This window comes from Eschrichtius robustus, chromosome 16 (assembly GCF_028021215.1).
Source record: "Eschrichtius robustus isolate mEscRob2 chromosome 16, mEscRob2.pri, whole genome shotgun sequence".
NCBI classification, from domain to species: Eukaryota; Metazoa; Chordata; class Mammalia; order Artiodactyla; family Eschrichtiidae; genus Eschrichtius; species Eschrichtius robustus.
The window spans coordinates 34526446-34539453 of record NC_090839.1 but is presented as its reverse complement, the minus strand read 5'-3'; the positions used below and the strand labels follow the sequence as shown (position 1 = coordinate 34539453).

Here is a 13008-nt window from a genome sequence, read left to right as displayed (position 1 = left end):
GAAAAAAACGCAGTTCAGGATCGCAGCTCCACCTTCCATCCTAGGTTGTCCTAAGACGACTTAGGGGACCAAGGCAGGCGTCTATGAACCCAGGCCAGGTCTCTGCGGCAGCTCCCGGCCAGCAGAAAAACCCAGCGCCGGGTACCGCAGAGAGGCCCCGCCACCCTCGGCCACGGACGCAGGCCCTTTCCAGGAACGCGCGGGCCCGCCCCCCGCACGCGGCCGCCCATTGGCCCGACGGCGCCGGGCGTGACGTCAGGCCCCGCCCCGCCACTTCTCCGGCCCCGCCCCGCGGAGTGGCCTGGCGGTTTGGTCTGGAGCAGCTGAAACCGGTTTGAGCGGAGCCGCTTCCTGCCGCTCGGCGCCGCGGTTGGCCGCCTGGGGGAGCGCTGGCGAGGCGCGGACGGCGGGCGCCCGGCACCTCGGCCCGCGGCACTGGCTCTCGGGTGCGGCGTCGGTGGCGGCGCGGACCGCGGATCCGGCAGGTGAGGCGGGAGGCCGGGGGGCCGGGCGCGCGGTGCGGGGGCTGTGGCGGCCGCTCACGTGGCGGCCGAGTTGTCAGGGCGACCCGGCTGGGGGACGCGGGCGGGGCGGGAGGCGAGGCATGGGCAGGGTCCCCCAGCCCGGGCGGGATCTGCCCGTCGGGGAAACAGCGGCCTGGACGTTCGCCCCGGTAAGTCGGTGGGTGACACATGTTTATTGTATTTATCCTTTGCTGCCGCGATTCCGCTGGGCTGCTGGTGCTTCGTTCCCCTCCGAAAATTTTGCAGCGTTTTCGATATACGAGAATGCATAAACCGTAGGACCACCATGAGTATTCAAAGAAACGAGTCTTACTCACCACCAGTCTCTGGCTTTATCCATAAGTAATTCATAGTGTTTTGACAACTGCTTATTTTCTGAAATTGCCTAACCAAGTAGTCTAGGGTGTGCTTGTATAATTCAGTTATTCCAAGAAACCGAAGCGCCTAAGTCTCTTAGGAAAAGGTTCCAGGAACAGTCATCAGTGCCCTTGATACAATTTTAAGACAGTTTCCCCTTCTTATAAAGCTCTGCTTTTTCCAAAGCTCTTCAAATTGCCTTTATGACTTCTGGGAGAAAGCCTTCATCAGTTAGGTGCTTCATCGGCCCCCTCTTATCCCACTGCCCGGTTATAAAGGAAATTAGGCGTGAATTCAGCCACGAATTGTAGAGAAATCTTTCACCATTGAGGCAGCTGCCTAGTCTGTAACACATAGAGGAACTGATAGAACGAAGCAGGATGTTTGGACTTGATGTTTTCTTCATATTCTTCTTTAGCCCTTCCTATTTCTGCCCAGTTCCTATCCACTACTCCCCCCCCCACCCCTTATGTATCTTGCTACGTTTCTGACAGTTGTGACTTAGCTAAGAAATAAATACAAACTATCAGTCCTTTTTCCAACTCCTAACATTCTGGGTACAAATAACACAAGATAAAACAAACAGGTAGAACTACACGGTGGTTCAGTGGTTCTCAACTTCACTAGGGAGAACCAATATTCTAGACAAAATAAGATTAGGAAAGTTGGACTCCAATAATGACCACAAAGGAAATCTCAGTGGCAGAGTGAGTAAAATTTGATATGTACAAAAAGTAAGTTGATGAATCAAATCTTTGTGTATAACTTAACCAGGAAAAATAAATGAAATGCATATGAAAATAATATCAAGATGAAATGGAAAAAATTTGGAAGTTTTATGGCATTGTTTAGAAGGTGATTAAAGAATTAACCGGCTTAATGATATCTCCAGAACTGCTTTCTTAATAAAAATCCATTCATGTCTGTGTACATTTGATTAAAATACTGGCTCAAAATATACTGGGGTCTGAATAGTGGGGTCATAATGATCCTCCAACAGGATGAGCAGGAATTAACTCAGGAAAATATAGGCATTTCATATAGTCAGTTAGTCAGTTAGGCTGTTGGAGCCTAGGAAAGAGCAAGGAGAATTGGAAACAGCTTTTTTCTTTGAAAAAGTATTTGAAGGAAAACAGTGAAATTTTTTTGGCTAGAAAAAAAACACATTTTAGCTGAAAATATCTGTGACTTCAGTTTAGCTCTAAAGTAAATGTTCCTGTACCTTTGTTTGCTTAAATCTCCCTTTTGTTCCCCAAGCTGGCAAACCAGTAAAGGAATGTGTTGGGATAGTTTATTTGACAAAAAGAATAGAGTAAAACTTATTTCAGGTAGTGTGAACTCTGAAATATTTTTTAAATGTAAATTACAATGTCATTTTGCAAATTACGTGACTCCTTAAAAAAGTTAAAGTAGTGTAAAATGCTACTCAAAGTCCCCGATGAGAATGCTGTTCAATGCTTATCTTCAAAAAGCACAAAGTGGAGGTTATGTTTAAAAACCAGACCAAACCAAAAACCTGTCTCAGAAAGTCTGTATGTGAGGTTATAGGTAAATTGGTTAAATTACATATGCAGTCAGCTCATGTATGTAAAAATGACTAGCATTTTTCATCTTATTCTTGTTGTATGTATATCTAGAAGACCTCCCCCGTCCAAGTTGAGATTTTCTTTGCTTGTTTGGAAGAAGAGGAAGTGTTGGTTGTATAAATTTTTCATTCCACAACAGAACAGTATTTTACTTTGGTGGTAGCAGGGTGCCAAAATTGTACGCTTCAATTCTGCACCAGAATTTTGGCCCCTGTCCACGATCAAGTAAACTGTGTAGGAGCAGCTCTGCAGGCTCTTATTTGGTACGGTATTAAATTTGGGCAATGGGGGGAATGGAAATTAACCAGATTATATGACTTAAGGCAATCCAAGTTGGAGATGATGCTTTGTTGACACCTGGGGAGGTTGGGGGGGGGGTAATTTTGTGCTTGTGTATGTAGCTTTGGTGTAGTAAATACTGGATACTGCAGCTGGTTCCAGTCAAGTTACTATAGCCACTTTTACAAGCAACCTTAAGAATGAGAAGCTCAATTTTAATCAGTTGATTTCCTTTTCATTAAATTTACATGTTTCACATTTAACGCAGTAGAACTTTAGAGATAATTTTGTACTAGGTGTTGATTTTAATGCATAGGAATAATTACATCTGATTTCCCTAAAATTGGTTAAAATAGTTACTTAAAATTGATCAACAAATAACTGAACACCAACTTTTAATTATGTAGATGAGATTGTTCTTAGTAACTGTGGCAGTAAACACTGGGTGAAAGTACAGGTTATATGTTGAGATGGTGGTTGGTTATTCAGCAATTTGCTGGATGATGGGGCTTTTTGCTATGTCTCAAAATTAATTCAGTAACTTAAAAAGCCAAGCTTTTTTGCTAGCCTTAAGGTTTCTTCTTGATATGATTGATATAGATAAATTAAATGTAAGATTGCAGTGCTTCAATGAATCATTTTATTTATTAGGAAAGGAAATAGTCTTATTATCTTAGGTTTATACTCAGATTCATATCAGATGTCATATTAAAAGAACTATTAAAATATTTGGGTTATATAGGTAAAAGGTGAGGTAACAATCTAGAACTAATTTTAGATTTGGAACATTCTTTGCCCATGCTACAACTGGATGTATATGCTTTAAATAGATCATGTTCACTCTTAGACACAGAAAGTAGATTAAGGTATCAAGGACAGGTGTTTTTTTCCTCCAGTGTGGAATCTTGGGTTTTCTAACTGAAATGGTAGAGTCGCCAGATACGGAATTCTTTAGCCAAGTGACATGAAACCACATTGACTGGTGGTCTTGCTTAGTATATATACTGTATTTACATTTTGTAATTGATGTAGATGAGATGATGCATAATTTATAGCTAACATTAGCTATAAACTATGATCTTCATTGCAGCCCCCCTGTGGTTAGATATTAGAGATTCCTCATCCTCAGCCCTCGTGATATTTGGAGCTGGACAATTATTTGTGGAGAGCTGTTCTGTGCATTGTACGGTGTTGAGCAGCACTCCTGGCTTCTACCCACTAGATGCCAGGAGCATCAACCACAGTTGTGGCAACCAAAAATGTCTCCTGACATTGCCAAATATCCTTTAGAGGACAAAATTGCCTCCAGTGGCAACTGCTGCTATCGATCTATCTGCCTTGACTTGGAAGCGTGGTTAACTGTGGGTTTTAGTGTTCATTAAATGACCATTGCAGAGTTGTACATGTGTTCACAGGGAGGGGAACATAGCGAAAATGGAAGAAAGAATAGCAAGGAAAGGTACTTGAGGATTTTTTTTTGAATAAAATAATGTGTAAATGAAGATAAGCAATTTAAGTTGGTAAATTAAAGGAAATGATGTAAAGACATCATTGGAATCATTTTAGGAACATTGATGGATTGGGGGTACAAAAGTTTTTTTGGAGGTGTTGGAGAAGTTATGTACAATATGATGTGGCCTTGTGTGGAGTACGTGTTCTTTCTATATTTAAATTCTACAAACTGCATGAGAATTGATGTACATTAAAATTTTTTAAAAATTTCCTATCTTGGGACTTCCCTGGTGGTCCAGTGGTTAGGACTCTGTGCTTCCACTGTAGGGGGCATGGGGTTCCATCCCTGGTTGGAGAACTAAGTTCCTGCGTGCCACGGCCAAAAATAAATAAATAAATAAAAATTTAAAAAAATTTTAAATTTCCTATCTTTTCTTAAGTACTTAAATTAAGGGACAGTAAGGTGAATAGGTTGGTTAGGCTGGGAAAAACAGTGAAGAAATGAAAAGTAAGCTGGAGAGAAAATGTGGATAAGGAATAAAGGACATCAAAGACTTAGGGATTTAGATTTCTATAAGTAATGGAAGTGATTCCAAGCCAGGAATGTGAGGGATATTCTAATTGACATAAAATGTACTGTTGAGAAGCCAAAATATAAGTAGGAGACAGGGTTTTTAATGACGTTTAAACTTAGAAAGAAAGGCATGTATGTAAGAGCAATTAAAATCTACAGGGTTTGATAATGTTGGCTTGGCCAAAAAGTTCGTTCGGTTAAGGAATATGTTGTTCAATAAAGTTCTTGGTGAAAATGAAAAATGGCAGACTTCCTGCTGGCACAGTGGTTAAGAATCCGCCTGCCAATGCGGGGGACATGGGTTCGAGCCCTGGTCCAGGAAGATCCCACATGCCGCAGAGCAACTAAGCCTGTGTGCCACAACTACTGAAGCCCACACGCCTAGAGCCTGTGCTCCGCAACAAGAGAAGCCACCGCAGTGAGAAGCCTGCACACCGCAGTGAAGAGTAGCCCCTGCTCCCAGCAACTAGAGAAAGCTCACGCGCAGCAATGAAGACCCAATGCAGCCAAAAATGAATATATTAAAAAAAAAGAAAAATGGCTACTTAAAACCGAACGAACTTTTTGGCCAACCCAATAGATTGCAGAATTGAGACTCTAAATTCAAGTCTGCAGAACTACAGTAATGATGGGCCTGTGGTTAATGAAGAGACACTTGAAAAGAGTGATTTGTGAGGGGGAAGGGGTTTTTGTTATTGTTTTTTTTAAGCCATTGGTTAGGTCACTTAGAAGCAGGTTCTCAAACTTGTTTCAGAACGTAACTAGTTTTTGTTTCAGTGGGTGGTACTTAAGTTCTTTGGTTGTTTTCTTGTTATTAAAATTGGAACCTTCTTAATTAAAGTAGAAATGCTCTCTAGAGCCAAGTTTTTTTCTGTCTCTAGTTGTTGGTGTGTGTGTTTCCCTCCACTGTAAACATGAGCCTGGTCAGGAAAGATAGGTTGAGTTTAGAACAGCCGCTTATTAGAGGAGAAGGTATATGACAAGATAATATTGAATTCTTAAAAAAAGTTTGGACACACTTGTTTTGCAGATTTTTCTGGTCCATACATTCTTACAGAATAGGTTTGTAACACTAGGTCCTAAAACTTGCTAGGTACTTCCTAAATAATTCAGTCTCTTTATATAAGGTCTCTGAAATCTTTTGCTCACAGTTGAGATTCATTTTTGTTTTTGTGTTTTTTAACTTGTTTCTTGGTGGTAGCTATCTAGAGCTGATATTCATGTACTATAAATGACATCTTTTTCTTTCTAGCACGGCATCCTAAAATAAATCCATCAGAATGACACCTTCTCAAGTTACCTTTGAAATAAGAGGAGCTCTTTTACCAGGTATTGTAAAACTTTACTTTTAAACATTTAAAAAAAATAAATAAATGAGCGTTTTTCTTATCTGGATTATCTTAAATATAGAGTTGTTACTAGAGTGAGCCTAATTATTAGATGAAAGTATCTTTAGGACATGCCTGATAACAGGAATGTGCTCGGAGCATAACAAATTCAAGAAAAAAAAGCTTCCCAAACAGTAAATGTCTTAGTCTCATGTTTTCCAGGAAAGCTGTGAATTTTGCACAGGACAGATAATTGAACTGTGATTTTTTTTTTTTTTTTTTTTTTTTGGCTGTACTGTGCAGCTTGTGGTATCTTAGTTCCCCGACTAGGGACTGAACCTGGGCCCTCGTCAGTAAGAGCATGCAGTCCTAACCACTGGACCGCCAGGGAATTCTCTGAGCTATGATTTTTAAGTCATGAAAATGAAGGAAGTTTTTCTGGTGTTGAGAAGTTGGTGAAATATTTGGCGAAGGTAAATTTGTTCCTTACTTGTACATCTTTTTTTTTTAAACTTTATTGTATTTTCTGCTGTCTACTGAAGCAGTGTGAAATAATTTTAGTGTAAGGTAGCATGTCAAAACAGTATCACACCTTGCTACTTCCCTGGTGGTCCAGTGGTTAAGACTCCTCCCTTCTGCTGCAGGGGACACGGGTTCGATCCCTGGTTGGGGAATGAAGATCCCACATGCCACACAGTGTGGCCCAAAAAACAAAAAAAACAAAAAACAAACAGTATCACACCTGGGTTAAAAAATTCCTTGTTTAATACACTCTGGCTATGCTGGCCAGTTCCTCAAATCTTTTGCATTCCTTTCCTCCTTTAGGGGTTTCTCAAATTGTTTCCTTTGTTTAGATCTGTGCCCCCACCCACCACCCCCCTAACTCTCCTTATCCCAACTTCCCGTATTCAACTAGGTTAAGGTCCCTGTGAAATTCAAGGTTCTTTTTTGTAGTACCTCTTATGAGTTTTATGGAGGTATTTGAGTAATTTTTCTTGTGGACAGATTGTAAGCTCTATGAAAAAAAATGTGACTTTATCTTATTCATGCTGAATTCCTGTACCTAGCACAGTGCCTGGCTCAGAGCAGGGGTAAGTATGTGTTTGAACAATGAATGAATGATTCATTCTGTATGTCAAGCATCTTTGATACAGCATCCATTACAGCACCTGACGGTGTGTGTTTGTCCAAGTTCAGATTCTTAGCCAAGATGATTTTGTACAGCTCCACCTCTGGGCAAGATTCTGCAGATTGAAGATTGCTAGTCAGTTGACGGGGTTGCTCCCTTGGGTCTAGTACTCACCTCTTGTCCTGTGTGTAACCTCTTCTGTGGAGAGAAGACTGCAGACCTATATCATACTTTTGTGCATAGGCAGTTTAAGCTAGAAGGAGCTGGCCACATCAGGCAAATGTGGTGACCACAGAATTAGCCACAGAAGGGTCAGCTTGACAAGATGGAACTCCTTCTCAAGGACTAGTGGCAGATGTGAATGTAGGTGAATCTGTAGGTGGGAAGGAAAGGAGGTAGAGGGACAGGGAGGGGTTGTTGGGGTGGATTCTCACCTCCCCTCCAGATCTCATGTCACCTTGATTTCCTCCCCAAAGCAAGGAGGAAGTGTTCTCTGCTGAAAGTGGAGAGACTGCAGAGAGAAGTGAAGTAAGAGGGAACAAGTAAAAAGAATATGTGGGGGTGCTGTTTGCAGATTCCTTTAGTTAGCGTTCAGGTCTTTATAATCTTTTATAAATGAAATCCAATTAAAGAAAGAGGTCTGTTCTGGTAAAAAGTTTCCCTTTTTTTCTCATAGAAGCCATATTCAAAGGCAATCAGCAGAAAGAGACATTGCAGAAGGGAATTGGTAAAATGCAGGAGCACTTATATAGAAGGAAAGTAACCACAGATTGTCCAAGTTTCACTTTTTCCATGTGGGATACATGTTCTTTGCAGAGCAGAGAATAGCTGCTATTTTGAATGGGGATAAGAAATAACTGACTCCATGAGAAAGGTTAATGAGAATCTCCTTTACAAAGGAAGTGCAACCGGCCTGAATCAGTGATTTGATGGTAATCTGTACTTTGAGCTACAGTGAGTACAGATGGTAATCTGTACTTTGAGCTGCATATGCTGTGCATATGCAGAGCAACATATATGATCTTGAGAATAAATATTTGTGCTTTGTATTTAGCAATAGTGTTTATCTTTTTTTTTTTTTTTTAATCCGAAGAGGTAGTGATAACCTAAGTTAATTGCAAAAAAAAAATCTGGTTACTTTAAAGGATTGGTGAATATTTTAACATGAAATCTTTATACGTAACCACCGTATGCTTTTACAGACATGTGTTTAGAACCCTGAAAACTCCTGAATGACTACCACACTTGGGATTTTAGTTAAGTTTTAGACAGTCCAAACATATAAAATGCCATGCAGGTGGCTAAAGCCAATTAGAACTCTAGTCTTACTATAGTAGTGCCCAGAGCTTGGAAACCAAGCTACTCTCAGAGTGTGGAGGAGTTTGTCCTGAAGTTTGTTCATTTGGGCTCAGTTCCTTGTTTTTTCTTTATGGATTTTAGTTATAGTAATTCAGAATGTGTTGATATGTAAGTTAAAGATATCTGCATACTTATATTCAAGAAGATGTAGACTTTTGCTAAATATATGGAAATTAGCAAACATAGGTGATGGCTATATGTTGGTTTGTGTGTTGATGACAAGTGTTCAGATGAAGTGTGATAGTCTTTATTTTAGTAAGGAATACGAGATTTTTGGCTAGTTTTTCACTAGTCTTTGTTCTGGGGACTTTTTTTTCTTTGGTTGTTGTTGTTACATTGCTCATGTCCCATTGATAATTTTCTTGATCTTTAGCTTCTTGGTAGCTACTGTTTGAGTTCCTGGAATATATCAGGTACTGGTTCTGTAGGATACTTATATGCTCCTTTAAATTGGAAGCTGCCTTGAAGGCAAGGACTGCCGTTTGATCACCTTGTCTTCTTGGTGCTCATTATTGGCTCAGTAAGTAGTTGAAAAATGAAGAAAAGTCTGTCCCTATACATCCTTCCTTTTCTCTGCCTTTGGTTCTGTAGAGGTGGGTCAGGTTAATAACGCAGGTGCTAGTGTGAGTGGCACCTGGGTCCAAACCCGTTTCTCCGCTGAAGCTCTTCCATCTCCACTGCAAGGGACTCTGCATCCCATTAAATTAGTGCAGTTTCCTAAAACTAAAATGAGATGTTCCTACTTAACCCACTATAACTCGTTACGTTTCTTTAGGAGAGGTTTTTGCAATATGTGGAAGCTCTGATGCTTTGGGAAACTGGAATCCTCAAAATGCTGTGGCTCTTCTTCCAGAGAACGAGACAGGTGAAAGGTAAGCATGGACATGTCGTAATACTGAATAATTGTGACATTCAGATTATAAACTTGGGGGTTTCTAAGATACCTTGGTATATTTTTCTTTTAATTTTTATCAAACTTATCACATATGTATAAAGAGTGAAATCATTTTACAAAGTTTGCTGTGAATAAACAAGTTCCTCTGTTTCTCAATTTCCACCTCGCAAAAAGTCATTTTCAACTCTTGGCTGTTGGCTGGTTCTTTTGATGCTTAATACCATATTTCTAAACAGGCTTATATTGTTATTTCTTATTTTAAAAAACTTTTTAAGGCATTTTTTGGCTTCTCAGTACTATTCTTGATAAAAGATCTAATTTTTGCTTTAGCCTATGAAATAATTTTCTTGAGACATATATTCTTTTAAAAGTAGCAGAGAGTGGAACACATCCTTAGAAATTTTAGCTAATGTAATGAAATGAGTTTACTACTGACATTAAATGCAGCACTAAAGTTAGCATGGGTGTGTTGGTGCATTGGAGTGGGGAAAGGAGGATCTGGGTGCCAGTTTCAGTTCCGCAGTTAGCTGTGATCTTGGGCAGATCTTATACCTCTAAACCTTGGTTCCTTTATCTGCATGGTAAAGGCGTTAGGATAGAATCAGTGTTGTCAACAAAGGTGGTCCTTCTCTGTGTGGATATTTTGAAGTGTTATGGATTGTCAAGATGTATGTGTGGGGGTAAAGGAAAGATGAGGAGATTCTAAATAGTATACAAGTACATGCAGTGCCCCAAGGGAGAAACATCAGATTAGATGATTATTAAGCAGCGCTACTAAAAATGTGGCCTGTGGACTCAGTGCTAGACAAAAAACATTTTTTTATCAGTGCACGATGTGAGAAATAGAAAAATTGAGAGCAAGCATTTAGAAATGTTTATGGCAGTTTGACATTGCTGGGATACCCATGCATGTCATGGACTTACCTCATTGAACTGGGTACATCATAGACCAGAAGTATTGGTCACGGGACAAGTAGGGTAACACAAAGAAGTAAACAGAAACTGGTCCTTCACAGCAGACAGTTTGAGGAGCACTGATGGCAAAGCAGAGGGAAATAACAAGGAAAGTAAAACAATACCATAATGTAAACTCAGGAAAAGAAAACAAAAAACATACATAGAACACCTGTTTCTCTATTTGTCATTAGTGTGACACATTTTCTCAGCCAATTCTCTTCTGTTTTTATAAGTTAAGTTCTGTTGACAAATGATATTGGGATCACAGGAAAACGAGATGTTTATTCTCTTCTAGTGGCTATTTTTTCCTTGATTTGTGGATTAGTCACTCCCGTCTGAAGTGAAACCTCATATCTTTCTAAACTTGTTTACCTCTGCTCTGAACTCTTGAGCTGCCCTGTTACCTGTCTTAAGTCCATTCTAGCCAACCTGGTCAAAGTGATGTGAACAGAATGAGAACAGTTAACTTCTTAATTTTAAGGAAGCAGCCATTTTGACATTGCTGTACAATGAAGTATAATTGATTCATATATGGCAGATAAACAGTGCTTCACAAAGAGAAAGGAAGTAGATGACACAGGTGATATAAGTAGTTGATACAAGATGATACAAAAGGTAAACAAATCTGTTTGCCTGTAAACAACAGTCTTGTGGGGGTTTTTGGTTGGTTGGTTTGTTTTTGGCAGTGTGCTGGATCTTAGTTCCCGGACCAGGAATTGAACCCTTCCCCCTGCAGTGGAAGCTCAGAGTCCTAACCACTGGACCACCAGGGAATTCCCCAGTCTTGTGTTTTAGAACTGTGTTTCTTTGGGATTTCAGTGTACTCTGCATTTAAGTCCTCTGTTCCTCCTTTTCAGAGTCTCTTAAATCTCTCTGTACCTACAGGTTTGTGGTGACAAGAGCTCTGTTGGAATTTTTTTCTTACAAACAATTTGAAGGTTGTGGTGTTATTTCCTAATAATGCAGAAAATGTGGGTCACTTATGATTTTATTTGCCCTCCTTGGAGATTTTATGGTATTTTTGTGGGGAGGATATGAGGGCAATTCAAAATCAGACAGGTGCATTAAACCTTCTCACTGCCCCTCTTTCCTGGTTTTTCTTGAGTTTCATCAGGTTACGTTCATTCTTGACGTCACTGAACAGTTCTGGTTCATTTTTTTTTTTAAGTAATTTTATTTATTTATTCATTCATTCATTCATGGCTGCATTGGGTATTTGTTGCTGCACTTGGGCTTTCTCTCTAGTTGCGCTGAGCCGGGGCTACTCTTTGTTGTGGTGCGGTGGCTTCTCTTGTTGTGGAGCATGGGCTCTAGGCCCGTGGGCTCAGCACTTGTGGCTCGTGGGCTGTAGAGCGCAGGCTCCGTAATTGTGGCGCACAGGCTTAGTTGCTCCGCAGCACGTGGGATCTTCCCGGACCAGGGATCGAACCCGCGTCCCCTGCATTGGCAGGCGGATTCTTAACCACTGTTCCACCAGGGAAGTCCCTCTGGTTCATTTATAACTTTGCTATGTTTGCTTAGGGAAGTAAAGTAAAAAGACTCATTTTATTGCTCTCACCATCTTATCTTTTCGTTTGGTGGTTCTGAACCAGGGGAGCACATTGGAATCACTTTAAAAAATGATTTAAAAAGCACTTTAACTGGTTTAAAGCACTTTAAAAAAGGGGGCTTTTAAAAAAATGCCTAGACCCTGCTCCTGTAAGATTGATAAATAGTGCACGAGAGAGGGGCCCCAGCACATTTTTAAAGCTTCCCACTAATTCTGCTGTGCACATCTGGGGCTAGTTTCACATACTCTGGCTGGTTTTATGGGTGAAATAATACTGGAAATTTGCCTTTTTTTTTTTTGGTAGCAGAGATGGGAAATAAATTTCATCTCAGAGTTGGTAGAATCTGCCTGGAGCCCTGTGTTGAAAAGGATTCTGAGGCTTATCAGGGAGAAGTAGTCAGGGCACATGTCCGAGCATTTAGGCTGTCCTTGTTGTGCAGCAGTGTTTCTCAACCAATCACGTATGTCCAGTTTATCAAACTCCACGAGACCAAGCTGCACCCCAGATCTATGAAACCAGAGTTTCCCAGGGTGGAGCCAGGGCATATGTATTTTATTATTACCAGGTTAATCTGATTGTTGAAGCTAGGACCAGGGGTGACAGCTGGTTGTGGATATTTTGTTAGAAATCAGAATTGAGTCAGAGTGAGGATAACGCCCTAAGTCTGTCTTGGCAGAGCCAGGTGGGGAGCAGTGCTAGCCATCTGTTATCATGGAAGAATATTTGGAGCTGCTGTTTAGTCACTGAACTATTCATGCTGAATTAATGTTTGGGTAATGGTCTATGACATGGGCTCTTAAACTTGTGTTCATCATCAGAGTCACCTGGACGCTTGTTAAATTACAGAGTGCTTGGGCCCTCCCCCAGAGTTTCTAATTCAGTAGGTCTAGATGTGGCCTGAGATTTTTTTTTTTTTAATTTATTTTTGGCTGTATTAGGTTTTTGTTGCTGCATGCAGGCTTTCTTTAGTTGCGTCGAGCAGGAGCTACTCTTCGTTGCGGTGCGCAGGCTTCTTATT

The 13008-nt window shown here is 40.6% G+C and overlaps 1 protein-coding gene across 2 annotated transcripts in view; it reads left to right on the top strand.

The window, feature by feature from the left end:
- The first annotated feature begins 337 nt into the window (after positions 1-337).
- Positions 338-13008, top strand: part of GPCPD1 (glycerophosphocholine phosphodiesterase 1) — a 62986-nt gene continuing 50315 nt past the window's right edge. Inside the window, exons 1-3 of one of the 2 annotated variants that reach the window (XM_068566114.1) lie at positions 338-485; positions 6025-6101; positions 9364-9460. In XM_068566114.1, the coding sequence (XP_068422215.1) occupies positions 6053-6101; positions 9364-9460 (146 nt within the window). In that variant the 5' untranslated portion in view covers positions 338-485; positions 6025-6052. Of the gene's footprint in view, positions 486-6024; positions 6102-9363; positions 9461-13008 lie in introns of those variants that run through there. The other variant, XM_068566115.1, reaches the window with a different exon arrangement.